The 16,099-nt window shown below is 41.4% G+C and overlaps 1 protein-coding gene across 31 annotated transcripts in view; it reads right to left on the reverse strand.

The window, feature by feature from the left end:
* Positions 1–6,829: 6,829 nt before the first annotated feature.
* Positions 6,830–16,099, reverse strand: part of LOC127533427 (gastrula zinc finger protein XlCGF26.1-like) — a 277,821-nt gene continuing 268,551 nt past the window's right edge. For 19 of the 31 annotated variants that reach the window (XM_051946493.1, XM_051946486.1, XM_051946494.1 and 16 more), the window contains 2 exons: positions 11,770–12,549; positions 6,830–11,401 (listed from right to left, as the gene is read on the reverse strand). In XM_051946493.1, the coding sequence (XP_051802453.1) occupies positions 11,153–11,401; positions 11,770–12,549 (1,029 nt within the window). In that variant the 3' untranslated portion in view covers positions 6,830–11,152. The remainder of the gene's footprint in view (positions 11,402–11,769; positions 12,550–16,099) is intronic. The other 12 variants (XM_051946467.1, XM_051946462.1, XM_051946464.1 and 9 more) reach the window with 2 other exon arrangements.

Here is a 16,099-nt window from a genome sequence, read left to right on the forward strand (position 1 = left end):
TATATCACCATCATTATCAGGATATATATTATATATCATATATGGAATATGCGCGAACACACTCGCACGCACTCACACACACGCACGCACACACACACACACTCCCTCCTTCATACACACAGAGAACAGCTATTTCTGCTTTCATTCCCATTTATTTTTACCTTTCTTCTCTCCCTTTTTCGTCTTTGTTGCATATATAATTGTTATTACTCATTATTAATGTTTGTTCTCTACTTTGTTTAACACTATCCTCTATATTGTAAAACTGACCTGTTTGTATGTCTTTTATGTTCACTGTTGTAATAATAATAATAATAATAAAAGAAAGAAAATCAGGGTTGTACCAAAAGGGAGAAAACTTACAGGGCTCCAATTTGGACTTTGTAATTTCTAATGCCTTCCACCAAGCGGTCAAGGTGGAGGAAATCATTGGGTTTTTAAAACAGTTCTGTCATTTGATGGATGTTGTAATAAATAGTATGTCTGAAAGTCTGATGCTATTGCAATCCTTCTGTTCTAATTCTAACCAACAGTTGGCATCTCCGTTAGGTTGTGTCCATAGAATAAGATATTGTAGCTGGTTAGCTAAATAATAATGCATAAAATTTAGTGCCTCTCGACCTCCTTCGGATTTACTTTTCTGAAGAGTAGATAGACTGATTTTTGCTTTTTTATTATTCCAGTAGAATTTTGTGATAGCCGAGTCCAGGGACTGGAACCAGTTGGACGTTGGTTTGAATGGAATCATTGCAAAGAAGTAATTCATTTTTGGTAGGATTTTCATTTTAATAGTAGCTATTCGTCCCATAAGAGATATAGGGAGATTGTTCCAGCGCTGTAGGTCATTGGTGATGTTATCCAGTAGTGGGGCAAAATTTAAGTGAGTTAATTCAGATAATTTAGGTGAAATTTTTATGCCTAAGTATTTTAAGTTGCCTGTAGGGAAAGAGTAGTGAGGGTCCTGGTCTGCAGGATTCCATGAATTTTCTGTGATCGGAAGTAATGTTGATTTTGTCCAATTTATGGAATAATCTGATAACTGTGAACATTTAGTTAAGTTAAATACTTCCCTTAATGAAGTAGCCGGTTTTTGTAAATAAAGTAATATATCATCTGCGTATAAATTAATTTTGTGTTCTGTTGCCCCAGAGCGGATTCCTTGGATCCTGACATCCTGGCACACAGCTGTTGCCAACGGCTCAATGAATATCGCAAATAATAGAGGAGAGAGTGGGCAGCCCTGTCTGGTGCCTCTCTGTAAGGTGAAGGTCTTTGAGGCGATTCCATTAGTGGTGACAGTAGCTTTGGGAGAATGGTATAGTGCTAACACCCAGTGAATAAATGACTCTCCAAAGCCAAGTTTATTTAGAGCAGCAAAGAGGAAGGACTGGGCCTGGGATCTTTCTGCATGGAGTTTGCATGTTCTCCCTGTGCATGCGTGGGTTTTTTCCGGGTACTCCGGCTTCCTCCCACAGTCCAAAAACATGCTGAGGTTAATTGATTACTTTAAATTGCCCGTCGGTGTGAATGCGAGTGTGATTGTTCATCTATGTATGTAGCCCTGCGACAGACTGGCAACCTGTCCAGGGTGTCCCCTGCCTTCGCCCGAGTCAGCTGGGATAGGCTCCAGCACCCACCGCGACCCTAGTGAGGATAAAGCGGTGTATAGAGAATAGATGGATGGATGGAAAGAGGAAGGACCAGTTAACTTTGTCAAAGGCTTTTTCTGCATCCAGCCATATGATAACTGCCTTTTTGTCCTGCCGTTGTGACATGTTAATCAAATTTAAGAGCCTTCTTACGTTGTTGGTAGAGTGTCGACCTTTAATAAAGCCAGTTTGATCATTATGTATAATTGTTGAAATTACTGTCTCTCGTCTAGATGCCAAGGCCTTTGCAATAATTTTGATGTCGGTGTGAATTAGTGATATCGGGCGGTAGCTTGACGGAAGGGTAGGGTCTTTATCGGGCTTTAATAAAAGTTTAATTGCTGCTGTGTTCATGTGAGGCCGTATGTGACCATTGGTTTTAATTTGTGTTACTAATCTAAAAAACAGTGGTGCAAGTATTGACCAGAAATGCTTCAAAAATTCGGCCGGGAAACCGTCCGGGCCTGGTGCCTTACCATTAGGCATACTGTCTTGAGCACTGGACAGCTCATTTATGGACAGTGGAGCATCTAGGATATTTTTGTGTTCAGTAGATAACTGAGGCATATTTAAACTACTGAGAAATGCCTCAATATGCTCAAGGTTGGGTTTATTACTTTCTGAATACAGGTTCCAATAATAAGTGTAAAAAATATGATTAATTTCTTCTGGCGATTGCGTATACTCACCAGTTGTCCCTTTTATCGCTGTTATGAGAGATTTTTCCCGATTGCGTTGGAGTTGGTTTGCAAGAAATTTACCTGATTTGTTATTATGCTCAAAGTTGTTGTATGTCAATTGTTGTATTATAAACTCGGTCCTTTTGGATAACATATCATCTAGCTGTATTTTGTAATTCAGTCCATATCTGATTATTTGGGTTTGTTGTATATTCATCAGTTAGTTGTTTAATTTTATCTTCCAGATCTTTTTCTAATTTTTGATCTTGTTCCTTTTTCAAAGATGAATATGAAATAATTTTACCTCTAAGTACTGCTTTCCCTGCTTCCCAGAGTAAAGATGGAGATGAGTTTGGGGAATCATTCATTTCCAGATAGTCTGCCCACTCGCTCCTTATGATCTTATCAAACTCTTCATCTTTTAACAGTGAGATGTTAAAACGCCATGCTGGAGGTGGTTTAAAGGTGAGGTCAGTTTGTAAGGACAGGGAGACTGGTGCATGGTCGCTGATAATAATGGGGTGTATTCTTGTAGAAGTTTTCTCGGCAATAGAATTATTTGTAAGAAAAAAAATCAATTCTTGAAAATGATCGATGCACCGAGGAATGGAAGGTGAATTCCTTCTTTGTTGGATTTTTTAGTCTCCAGCCGTCGCAAAGGCCAAAATCATCCATATATTCCTCTATTACTTTAGCAGATTGTGATTGCCTTGTATGTGTTGTGTTATTGGAGCGATCTACTGATGGATTTAGGACTGTGTTGAAGTCTCCTCCAATGATAACAGTTGAATTTGCTGTTAACTCAGATAGTTAAGAGAAAAATGAATGAAAAAAGGCCGGATCATCATTATTAGGGGCGTACAAATTCCCAATCGTATATTCTTTATTGACCAACAGTAGTTGGTCTAGTGAAATACTGAGACAATTTACTCACTGTAAAACTCAAGTCTGGCCTTGTACAGGTTGCTAGGTATATTAAGCTCCCAACTGCCTCTCTGTATTTCTTCATATCATCCATTAATTTAGCATCATCACTGTAGTCAAGTTTCTGTTCACAAGGGGTAGCTCTGGACTTACATTTTGACATGTCAAATCTCTCCAGTATTTTCTGTACATATTTACATTGTGACATCTTAACACAATCTGCAGACTGTTGAAAGTCAATACCCAGAAAATGTTTACCTAGGTCTTTCATTCTGAACTTGGACTTCAACATTTCTTTAACACGTTGCAAGACATTGTCATCACTGGCAGCAATAATCAAGTCATCTACCCATATAATCATGTGCACTTTTTTCTTGTTCAGTCATTTTGCTGTAAACACAATGATCAGCTGGATTTTGTACAAACTGCATCTCACACAAAAAATCATGCAACATTTTATTCCAGTTGCGCCCTGACTATTTTAGACCATACAGGGATTTTTCTAGTTTGCACACTAGTTTGTCACCTTCTTTTGTTGCAACTTCATAACCTTCAGGTTGTTCAATGTAGATCTCACACTCAATTGGTGCTTGTAAATACGCTGTTTTTACATCCATCTGGTGGACAACTAGATTCTCTTGTGCTGCTTTCTGTGCTAGTACCTGGATACTGGTCATGTTGGCTGTAGGAGAGAAAGTCTCATCATAGTTTACACCTTTCTTTTGGCTAAATCCTTTGGCTACATATCGTGCTTTGTATTTGTCTGATCCGTCAGTGTTCTTTTTCATTGCATAGACCCATTTACCCCCCACTACATCTTTGCCCTTGGGAAGAGTGGTCAAGGTAAAAGTTACATTGTCTTGTAATGACTGCATTTCTTCATCCATAGCATCAACCCATTGTTTTGCATTAGCTGAGGTAACTGCTTCTGTGTATGTTTGAGGAGCATTACACAGGAGTCTGTAACAGTAGTCAATATTGGCAATATCCTCCTCAAAACCACATGCATGATCACCATAATAATCAGGCTTTCTTCTCTCCCTGTCAGGATAACGTCTCTCAGCAGGTTTGTATTCTTTCTCTCTACCTTCTTCATTTTCTATCTTCACTGTTTGAGCATTGTGCTCATCTTTCACATTTGCCTCATTGTTTGTAAACACTTCCTGGCTTCCTGCTGGCGGTGGGCTAACTGATGTGATCGTCACAGATTTTCTCTAATTGTGAATGTCATAATCATCTTCAGCATCCAGTACCTCCTCATTCTTTTTAACTACAAACTCTACAAGTCTGTGTTTTTGTACTTTCCTAGTGCTGGGATAGTACACTATGTAAGCAGGACTATTCCTATCATATCCAATAAAAATGCCCCTCTCACATCTAGAGTCCAACTGTCCTTTTTGTTGTTTGTAAGAATAACACACTTGTCCAAACTTCTGCATTCTAGCAATGTTTGGTCGCCTGTCTGTTAACACGTAGTAAGGTGTCCGTTTTGTGCGATTATTAAAGCACCTATTTCTCACCACAGCAGCTGTCTGGACAGCATAGGTCCACAGCATCTTTGGTAGCTTGCTTTCTATGAGCATACACCTGGCCATCTCAAACAAGGTTCTCCAATTGCGTTTCGCTGTACCATTTTGGTGTGGAGAATATGGGGCAGAGGTCTCATGCCTAATACCCATCTTGCACATTAATGCTTGGTACTCTCTGCATGTGTACTCTGTGCCATTGTCCGATCGCATACATTTTATTTTGCCATAAGGCGCCACATCAGCAATGAATCTTTCAGTAGCTTGTACAGTGTCACTTTTGCATTTCAAAAAGTAAATGAAAATTGCACTAGAGTAATCATCTGTAAAAGAAAGTGCATATTTATGACCATCTTTAGACACTGGGTCTTTTGGACCGGCTAAGTCAGTGTGCACCATGTCCAGAGGTGCTTTAGCCCTCATATCTGGCCTTCTGTTCCAAGTTTGAACAAATTTCCCCTGAGTGCATACTTCACAATGTGAAACAGGTTTGTTACCCTCATTCTTACTTTCCATTCCATCTACAACATTTCTCAGCTTATTTATATCTGCATAATTGCAGTGACCTAGGATTTCATGCCAACTTTGCAAATCAAGGCTTTTCTTACACTGGTCATTGGTTTTACATGTTTTCTGATGTGTGTAGATAATAAAGCTTGTTGTGTACGTGTATGGGGAATTTGGTACCATCTCTGTGAAGCAGAACATTTTTCTTCTCACGGAAGGTCACAGTGGCTCCGCTGGAAGTGGCAGCTTTCACAGAAAATATATCCTGTGGGTAAGTCGGGATGTATAAGGCACCCCTGAGTGTTGTTCGGAAGCTCCTGCCCCCGTTGTCGATGAGCCACACCTCCGCATCACCTCTGCACTTGGCGACTCCATTGCACCTGGAGCCGTCAGCCAGCTCCACGCAGTGCGTCCCAGCTTGGAAACTGCTGTTAGACTTCTTGAACTTTGCGATGTCCTTGATTATATGGGACGTCGCACCTGCATCCACCATCAGGCCCCTCCTCTTGACATTTTGCAGTGGTACCTCTGAGTCGCGCATGCGAAATGCATACTCCTTGCCCCCAGTCTCGTCGGCTGCTTTCTGTGCGTTATCCCGCTGCTTGTTTCGTCTGCAGCTTGCACTGTTGTGCGTGTTGCTTTTGCAGAGATGGCACCACTCTTTGCGCGAACAGGATCTAGCTATGTGGCCATTTGCACCACACTTGTAACACACGATGGCCGTATTACCATTGTCCCTTGCTCCAGAGGGCACACGCTTTGTGCCAAACTGTGATCTTGGCTTTATGACATTGTCCTCAGACACAGTTGTGCGCATGTTTTCAACATCCTCATAACTTCTGAGCTTTGTCTTAAACCCAGCAAAAGTCATTTTGGCTTCAGTCTCGCTCTGGGTTACATGTATGGCAAACGGTTTAAATGTCTCTGGTAATCCTTTCAGCACCATTGCTATTAAAAGTCCATCACTGAGCATTTCACCTGCGTTTCTCAGGGCTGTAATCGCAGTCTCTGCTCTGATGACATACTCAATGACATTTTCGGTGGGCGATTTTTGCAGTGAGGTTAACTCTGTGTACAGGTTAATTATTCTGGGCTTTCCTTTTCCAGCATAGTACTCGCGGAGAATCTTCAGCGCACCGCGTCCATCATCTGCTGATTCTCGCATCACCAGCGACAGGCTCTTGTCATCCAAAAACTGAATGAGCTCCGCGTAGGCCTCGGCGTTTTTCCCGTCCTCTTCATTGTCTGTATCGGGTTCATTTAGGATTGTCTTTTAATCTTTCAAGACATAGATGGCCCAAAAACTTGGTTTCCCATATCTCATAATTTTTCTCATCACTATCAAAAACGAGCCTCGCCCAGCGGCTACTTGTCGATTCTCTTTCCTTTCTGCTCATACTCAAACTCTCCGGTGCACGCAGTACAAGTGCGACTTTCACCTGGCAGGTCACTCAAATTCTGCGTTATGAGATTCTGGGCCCATAACCTGTTAGCAGAGTATCTATTCGCAGCGTTAAATGTGGCACACAACACAAGACAAGCGTTCCATATTGAGTGAGCGCCCGCACCCACGGGCTCACCTGTTTTATTGATTACACACAGCATACCTGTGGACAATTCCCTCATTAGGGTCACGTGATGCGAAGCGTCAAAACAAACAAACTGGGGAATCATGAATCCAATAAAAATAAAAACAAAATTACTGCATATTTGTAACGAACAAAATGAAATGAGAGCACATCTCAACATAAATATTTTCCAAAAAATGAGAAACATCTTCCAAAAAAATCCTAAAAATATCTAAAGTGATTACATATATTTCAGTAAAACTTCTAATATTTTCTTTAAGAACATTCACATAAAAATCAACCAAAATCCTGTGAATTTCAGTGGATTTTGGTTGATTTTTTTGTGAATGTTTAGAAATATTTTTAACTTTTCTTTAATTCCACCTAAAAATGTTCAAAGATTTCCCAAAAATTTTGAAAACGTGGACATCAGAAGTTTCACTGTGAAAATATATTTTTTTCCCACATTTTCTAACTTTAAAACGAGTCAATTTTGAAACGCAGGACAGGGTTAATTAGTCACGTGATAAGTATTTTGTATTATATGAAGTTAAAATATATTTTTTAGTCGTTTTCTAATTCTCCAGGATTAAGGACTGGATAAAGCTATGTGTAGAGAATGGATGGATGGATGAAATTTGAGGCTGTTTGAAGATAAATGTTAGGGATGCTGCGAAAAATCCGCTCCAGCTTTTCTATCAAGCACTGACTTCTAACACACGAGGAGAGGGCAGGGGGAGCTCACATGACAACAACAACCGGAAGAAAACAGTCTGTGGAGGGGAGGGAGCTCACGGAGAGTGAAAAAAATGTCAGCACCGTGGCAATGCTTCATCATCAAAGATGAAAAAGTTGGAATGGCGGAATGCAAAACGTGTTACGCAGAAGTCTCACGCGGTGGCGCCGATGCAGGTCGGTTCAACACAACAAACCTTATCAAGCATTTGAAGAAATACCACACGGTCGAACATGCAGAGTTTCTGCGGACCTCGGCAGCAAAGAAGCAACACCCCTCCGGCTCCTTCACACAGCCAACGTTATCCCAAACACTTGAAAAATGTGAACTCAAATGAGACAGCAAAAAGACAAGAGAAATATCAGAAAAGATTGTGCAGTTTATCATGCTTGATGACCTGCCTCTGTCAGTAGTGAGTAATGTCGGATTTCAACGCTTAAACACCTTGAGCCTCGCTATGTTATACCTTGGCCGTCCTCCCTCACTGAAACAGTTATCCCCCAGATGCACAAAGAAGTTCGAGATTTCCTTCTTGCACGTTTGGAGACGGCTTGTGCTATTAGTTTTACGACTGACATTTGGAGTGCAAGCGCGAGTCCGATGTCATTATTGAGTCTGACCGCACACTGGGTGGACGCTAAGTTTACCTTGAGAAGAGCAGTGTTACACGCACGCGAGCTTAGAGGTTCACACACAGCTGACGCCATCACGAGAGCCATGGAGGAGATGCTACGTGAGTGGAAGGTTGACAAAAAGAAGGTCCATGTAGTATTGAGAGACAATGCTGCTAATATGAAAAAGGCAATGGATCAGCTCGGTGTGCCAAGCTTAGGGTGCTTTGCTCATACTCTACAGCTCATAGTCCATGAGGGGGTCTTGTCACAACAAGCTGTAAATGATGCACTTGCCACCGCGAGAAAAATAGTGGGGCACTTTAAACATTCCCCCTTGGCCTATTCACGACTTGAGGACCTGCAAGAAGAGCTAAATATCACACCCAAGCATCTGCAGCAAGATGTCCAAACAAGATGGAACAGTACCAAGTGTATGATTGACAGCCTTCATCAGAAACAGGCACTGCATGCATATGCATCTGAACACAACCTGCCAGGTATTCTAACAGGAAACCAGTGGAGCCTGTTAGAGAAGACATCGAAGGTTCTGGCCCCCTTTCAAGAGCTAACCACTAATGTCAGTGCAGCATCCGCCACCACAGCTGAAGTCATCCCCTCTGTTAATGTTCTGATACGGTTTCTCAGTAAGGACAGCGAAGATGACCAGGGGATTCAAACAATGAAAGCCACCCTTTTAGATGGAGTTCTCAGACGTTTTGGTGACGTGGAATCAGAGCCCTTATATGCCTTGGCAACGCTCCTGGATCCTCGTTACAATGACAAGGAAAAATTATATTTAATTGTTGTATTTCTTAAGCCTTATCTGATGTGTGGGAGACAAACTGTATGGTAATAATATGACTGTGTTGCCTATGTGTTGTATCACTGTGTTTACATTATTTGCTAGGGGTGTCCTGATCTGACTTTAGTCATTTTCACTACAGATACTGCTGCCTTGATTACATATTGGGGGGAAAAAACAACCTAAATGTACTGTATTATTTATATATACATCAGTTACTTCACGAATGCAGACACCTTGAGACATGCAAAGGAGGCATTAAAGGCAGAGGTGGTTAAAACTGAAGAGGTGCTGAACACCAGCCCCCCCCCCCCCCCCCATCTGACCAAGCTGTGTCTGAGGCAGCAGAGAAGGCTCCACGGATGGAAGGTGCAGGCAGCAGCCTTGGCAGCATCTTCGATGAGATACTGGAGGAGCACAGAGCAGTAGCAGGTCCATCTATGCAGATCACCCCAGGAGCAATGCTTGAAATAGAGAGCTACCTCAGCGAGGGTCTTCTTGAGCGTAAGAATAATCCTCTCCATTACTGGGAAGTCAACAGGGCTGGATTCCCCACGCTGACCAGAACAGCAGCTAAGTTCCTCTGTGCTCCCTGCACGAGCGTTGAGAGTGAGAGACTCTTTAGCACAGCGTCGATTATTATCGATGAGACAAGGAGGAGGCTGACAGCTGAGCATGCTGAAATGTTCATATTCTTGAAAAAAAATCTCCACTCCATGCTGCAGGAAGTGGAGTAGGAGGAGTTCATTAATGACTGATCAATTTTTGTTTCTCAGTTTTCACTCAGTTTAGTTTACTGTTTGACTGCATCGTGTTGCACTGAATTGAGATTTGAGCCCTGGACTTTGAACAGTTGGCCAGTTGACCTAGGTTTGGTCCCTGCAGATCTAAATTTTGCACTAGCACAAGACTGCCACTGGCAGCAGACATGTTATTATGACAGAGATGTTATTCATTTTTATTTATTTTGTGCCTATTTTATGTTAAAATTTAAATATTTAATAAATGGTTTAAACTTTGTTATAATAACTTACTGTTGTGGTCTATTCATCTTGGGAAGGATGTTATTTTCATTTTGAGTGATGTCACTTGATCAAACCTTTTCTTTTATATTACACTACAAAATAAGTTTAAAAAAAAAAGTGAACCTAATGGTCAAAACAGAGAGACAAAAATATGCGCTGTATCGGATCGGTTCTAGGGCTTAAATATTGGTATCGGATCGGAATCAAAAAAGTAGGATTGCAGCATCCCTAATAAATATCTCAAGAACAATTCTAGATAAAAGCCTGAAACCTTGACTTGTTTGTCTTGCTAACATCAGCAGATCAGATTGCTGTCAAATACAGCAGTCGAAAAAAGTTTTTGGACATCCCATACATTTGTGAAATACTGCATTAAGAATCACTTTGAGGTCTTCAAGAGTAATTTATTTCAGTACAATCATAAAACTAAACATCCTAAAAAAGACATTGGAAACTGAAAATTGACTGGTTCCATAAAATGAGAAATTTGGTAGAATTTAGTTTCGTTAATTTTCTTGTAAACAAACAAAAAAAATTATCATTTGTATTTGTGTCTGTCTGATGCAGCCACACCCTTAGAAACACACACAAAAAAAGACTTAACAAATATTTCGTGATATTTAAGATTGTGTAAAAATTTTCAGGGTGTCTGAAAACTTTTTTTCCCCTCACTGTATCTGTCAAAGCATGAAAATGTGCCGTTATAAAAATGCCACTATCTCAAGACACATATATGTGGTCAGCTTATTTGATCTACTTGTTCAGTATTAGAGATTCTTCATCATTATCGATAGATCGATAGACAGATAGATATGAATCCTACAGTCAGTAATCTCCTAAATTAATTATGATTAATCATCAGAGAATCACTGAACCAGCTCTGCATCTAATGGGTTCCTGCAGTCCAGAGGGATCTGAGGAACGATTAAGGTGGTAATCAAGGAAATTCACCCTGCTGCTCACTGCCTCCATCCATCCTGCCTCTATCCCTCTACCACTGATAATTCATTTAACTGAGTAACCACTTTGAATGGTTTCATTAATTTACAGTCACATCTGTAAACGACAGCTTTCCTCTTAACGGATTTTGCAACGAAGCAACGAAGACACCAAACAAGAAATTAGACCTGAATTCTGTGAAGCCGGATCTCAAGGACTTTAAGTTTGTGGAGGACTTCATGAACTTTTACTGAAACCTGCATCAAGAAATCTTCTTGGCAGGGGTTCAGTCTGTGTCCAGTGTGCATACGCTGGTGTCGTTGTAGGGTTCCTTGTTGGTTGGACGTTGGTCCAGACTGGTCAAAGCAGCACTGTTCACCATTGGCAGAGTGCTGACAAGTCTGAGAGTTTTGTCCATCTGTTCCGTTCTGCTTGGAAAACAAACACACAAACACAGAGAACGTCAGTGTTTCCTGCAGCATTGAAGAACTGATGCCTTGCCTGAGATACAGAGTGCCCCAAATTACATCTGAAGACACTTTTACCTGTTGGAATTTAACATTCAGTTGTCTGATTACATCACAATTCCTAATCCAACCTACATCCCCAGATTAACCTGGACCAGATTTCTGTGTCAAAACGAATACAGGTCAGACTGAACGATAGCTGATAATGTGTTAACAGAATTCAACTGACCGCAGTTGTTCAAAACAGTTTTGAAACAATTTTGCAGCAATAGCCAAAATTATCCAATACATATATTGTGTGTACACTGTGACTGAGACCAGTCTTTACATACCTCACTGTGACACTGATTGAATGCTTTCTTTCTGGTGTGGATCTGTTGGTGTCGTTTCAGGGAATACAAAGTTGTGAAAGTCTTCTTACACTCATCACATCTGTATGGTCTCTCCCCAGTGTGGACACGTTGGTGAACTTTGAGGTATGCAATGTTGCTGTAGCGCTTCCCACACTGGTCACAAAGGTATGGTTTAATCCCAGTGTGGGTCACTTCATGAGCTTTTAACTGTGAATACAATACAAATAGTTCGCCACAGTGATCACATACGTACACATCATGTCCAGTGTGGATGCGTTGGTGACGTTTTAAGCTCTGTTGGTCGTTGAAAGTTTTTTCACAGGAGTCACAGCGGTACCGCTTTCTACCAGAATGGGGGCATTGATGGATCAACAACTGTTCATGTTGAGTAAAGGTTTTCACACACTGATCACAGTTGAATGGTTTAACCCCACTGTGAATGAGTTGATGACTTTTTAACTGACTCTTGTGAGTAAAAGCCTTTCCACACTGATCACAGCTGAATGGTTTCACTCCACTGTGACTGAGTTCATGTCTTTTTAACCGAGTCGTGGAAGTAAAAGTCTTTCCACACTGATCACAGCTGAATGATTTGGCCACAGTGTGAATATGTTTGTGAATTCTTAGCTTTGTTGCTGTGATAAAAGTCTTGCCACATTGCTCACAACTGAGTGATTCATCTCTTTTTGCTGTTGTTGCCGAACCATCCTTATCCTCCTCAGAGGTCCGACATCTCACTCCATTGCTGCGTTTACATTTCTGTAGCAAAAGACAAAGATAAAAACAGAGGCAGTGATGGAAGAGCAATCATGAAAAAATTGAACCTAAAAGTCTCAATTCCATGTAGTTGGACATGAGGCTGAAACAATATCAAGAATCTGCAGACATGCTAGCAGCTTTGTCATTAGAAACCTAGAAATGTGTCAACAGCACACTCAATGTCTACAAATCTATTTCCACAGGCCGATAGTTTTCAGCTTTCTGCACGGTAGTTTTAGAATATTGGGTAGTAAAATCTGTTGATCACCATGAAAAGCAAAGCAGAGCTGGGACTGATGGGATTATACCACCAGGATCTCTTGATCCGCAGACTTTCCGTTAAGTTACATTACTGGAGAAATGTACAATATGAAAAGCATACAACATCAATGTCCAGATTTAGGTCTTAATGGCAGCAGGGTCAATTCAGACCACCAACACTTTCTAGTTTCTCCTAGGGGATCAGATGTTGATACCAGTCCAGAAAAGATCTGTAATTCTGCCACTGAATTCTGGATTTGACCTCAACGACCAGGGCAATTTCTTGTGCAGCAGTTACACAAGCGTTCACCATCAAAAAACAAAACAGTAAAACAATTAAAGGAATAGCAACGATTAAAGGAAATGTTTTAAAAATGTAAAAAGCACAGTAAAACAATTACAAGCAAAATTAAAGCTGCAAGCAGCGATGGACGGGTCCTCGCATCCACGCTGGTCGGCGAATCCACGCACGTCCACCAGGTGGCGCTGTGACTGAGTGTATGTCGGCCTCTGAATCGCATGTGGACCAGAGTCTGATCACACATGTAACATTTCAGCCAGATTGGAGCATGTTCAGAGCAGTTATAAAGCATTTCCTGTCTATCCACCAGGTGGCACTGCGACTGAGAGTGTATTTCAAACAGTGGATGTGATGAGAGTTGGACTCTGATCAGTCATGTAAAGTTTGAGGCTGATTGGAACATGTACAGGCTACTTATAAAGCATTTCCTGTCCATCCAACAGGTGGCGCCACGACTGAAAGGGTATGTTGGCCTATGGAATTGATCAGGATTGCAGTGTGATTACACATGTAAAGTTTGAGGCAGATTGGTGCATTCAGAGGATAGTTATACAGCAGCTGTTGCTTCATGGCGAAGCATCAAAACTCTGATGGTCGCCACGGCCACACCATTTGGCTTCTGGTTGAACTTGTGATAAGTTTTCATCACCAAGTCCTGCTGTGTGGACTGACAAAATTTCAGGTCTCCTGGAATTATCCCCGAGGAGGTAACTCTCAAAAATGAGAAATATCATCAAAAATCTCACAATTAATCCAAGATGGCGTACTTCCAGTTGGATTTAGGGCATGGCTCCAAGAGGCTTTTTTGTGCATCCTGATGTGCTCTCTAGGCCTCCCAAATTTTATGGATGGAGTTGAAACGTGCTGGGGGGGGGCTGTTTGTTAAAAAGTCTGCAGGGGGCGCTATAGCATGTGCAGTGCCGAGATGCATACGGTGTCGTTCCTTGGGTCGATGGTGATGTGTGTGGTAATTTTAGTGAGCGTTGGAGTATTCCTAACCTGTCAAACAGCACTTTGTTTTGCATGGCGATATTTGGTTGCTACGGCAACAGCGTTGCATGAAATGTCACACCCTTCACAGTGTGTGATTGTCAAGAGGTGGAGACTCGGCTGACCAATTTACAGCATGATATCACCAAGTTTGGGGCCATTGTACCTGAAAATATAAGGCCTTAAACTTACTATTACCAACAGGTGGCGCTATGACTTTTTCAGAATTTATGAGTGTGGATGTGTTCAGACTGGACCTGGTGTCCATCATGTGAAGTTTGGGGCAGATAGGATCTTGTTCAGCTGAGATATGAATCATTACATTTTCATGGCGAAACATCAAAATTGGTTTGGCCGCCACAGACACGCCCTTTGATGACAAGTCACCATTTTCACTGGGATGCATCATCAATGTGTTCAGCCTGTTGTCATCGCATTTCAGGTGAATATGATCAACTGGGTAAGAATAGGGCATGAAAGTGTAAACGATGTCTATTTCCTTAAATATCCCTATGTTAGTTAGTTAGTTAGTTAGTTAATAGTTTATTTCAGGCAATGACTTTCAGACAACATGATTTCAATGCAGGTATCATTTACACAACAGTAACTGGACAGGTAATACATGTGCTCACATAGCCTATATAGAGTGCCTGAAAGGCATGTAAAGTTTCAGGCAGATTGGAGCATATTGAGAAGAATTAGACACCACTTCCTGTTTCATGGCGAAGGATCAGTATTTTGAGGGGCCGCCATGGCCACACCTTTTGGCTTCTGGCCGAGTTTTTGATAACTTTTCATCAGAAAGGTCTGGTGCATGTACTGACCAAATTTCAGATCTCTCAGACTTAACCCCTCGGAGCTATTAATTTTCAAACATTTACAGCAAATCCAAGATGGCCGACTTCCTGTTGGGTTTAGGGCATGGCTGTGATTGTGTTTTTGTTGGGTCCTGATGTGGTGCATATGCGCATCAAATATTGTAGCTGTAAATGAAACATTGTGGCAGTTGGCCTCATGACCACTTTTTCAATTTTGTGGGGGCGCTACAGAGCCATTTTGCCACACACATGCGCAACTCCCATAAAATATCAAATTTTTCGCCAGTCCTGATGTGCACGCCAAATTTCACGCATTTTGGGATATGATAAGGCCGCCAAAAAGGCAATTCATTTGCCAGGAGAAAAAAATAACAATAATAATAATAAACCCTCGGGTTTCAATAGGGTCCTTGGCACCGCTGGTGCCTTGGACAGTCGGTGCCCTTGCACCGCCTGTCCTCGGCACCCTCGGTGCTCGGACCCTAATAAAAGCCATATAAAGAAAAATCAAACAAAACATAAGATAGACAGGGACATCGGCAGCAATCTTGGTCATTTAGTCAGACGTAGTAAAAGTTTTCAATAAACGGCCAACAATGTAATCAGGTAGAGGACTTTTCTTTGGTCTGCACTGTTTGAGACACCAGATTACATTGCCCACATCAAAAAAGGGATTCTGTGGAGAGGCTGACATGAGAGTTTTTAGTCTCAGCATGTTTAGCCCTAAAATCATGGGAGTCAAACCTGACATAAAAACTGTTTAGACTTTGAGCCAGCTCGAAATCACAATTATAACCACTGAGCTGAACTCTCTCATTGACACATTAATTAGTCCCAGTGATCAGATTCATGCCATCCCAGACTGAACTGAGGTTGTTCATTTTGAGCTGAGACTCAAGTTTGTCTTTGTATTGTCTTTTGTGGGCCCTGATCTCCTACTTTAGTTCCTTCTGTCAGTTATACAGATTTAGTGCATTTCCTTCTCTGAAGACTGTTTTCTTTCTGTACAGTAGGTCTTTAAGCTTTTAGAAAGCCATGGCTTAGTGTTTGGATATAGTTTTACAGTTTTTTCAGGAATAACACTGGTTTCACAGTACATGACCCAGCTGCTCACAACAGTCGGTTCATCAATATCAGCTGAGGACTCCTTAAACACGTCCCAGTCAGTAACCTCCAGACA

Source organism: Acanthochromis polyacanthus, chromosome 3 (genome assembly GCF_021347895.1).
Source record: "Acanthochromis polyacanthus isolate Apoly-LR-REF ecotype Palm Island chromosome 3, KAUST_Apoly_ChrSc, whole genome shotgun sequence".
NCBI lineage: Eukaryota > Metazoa > Chordata > Actinopteri > Pomacentridae > Acanthochromis > Acanthochromis polyacanthus.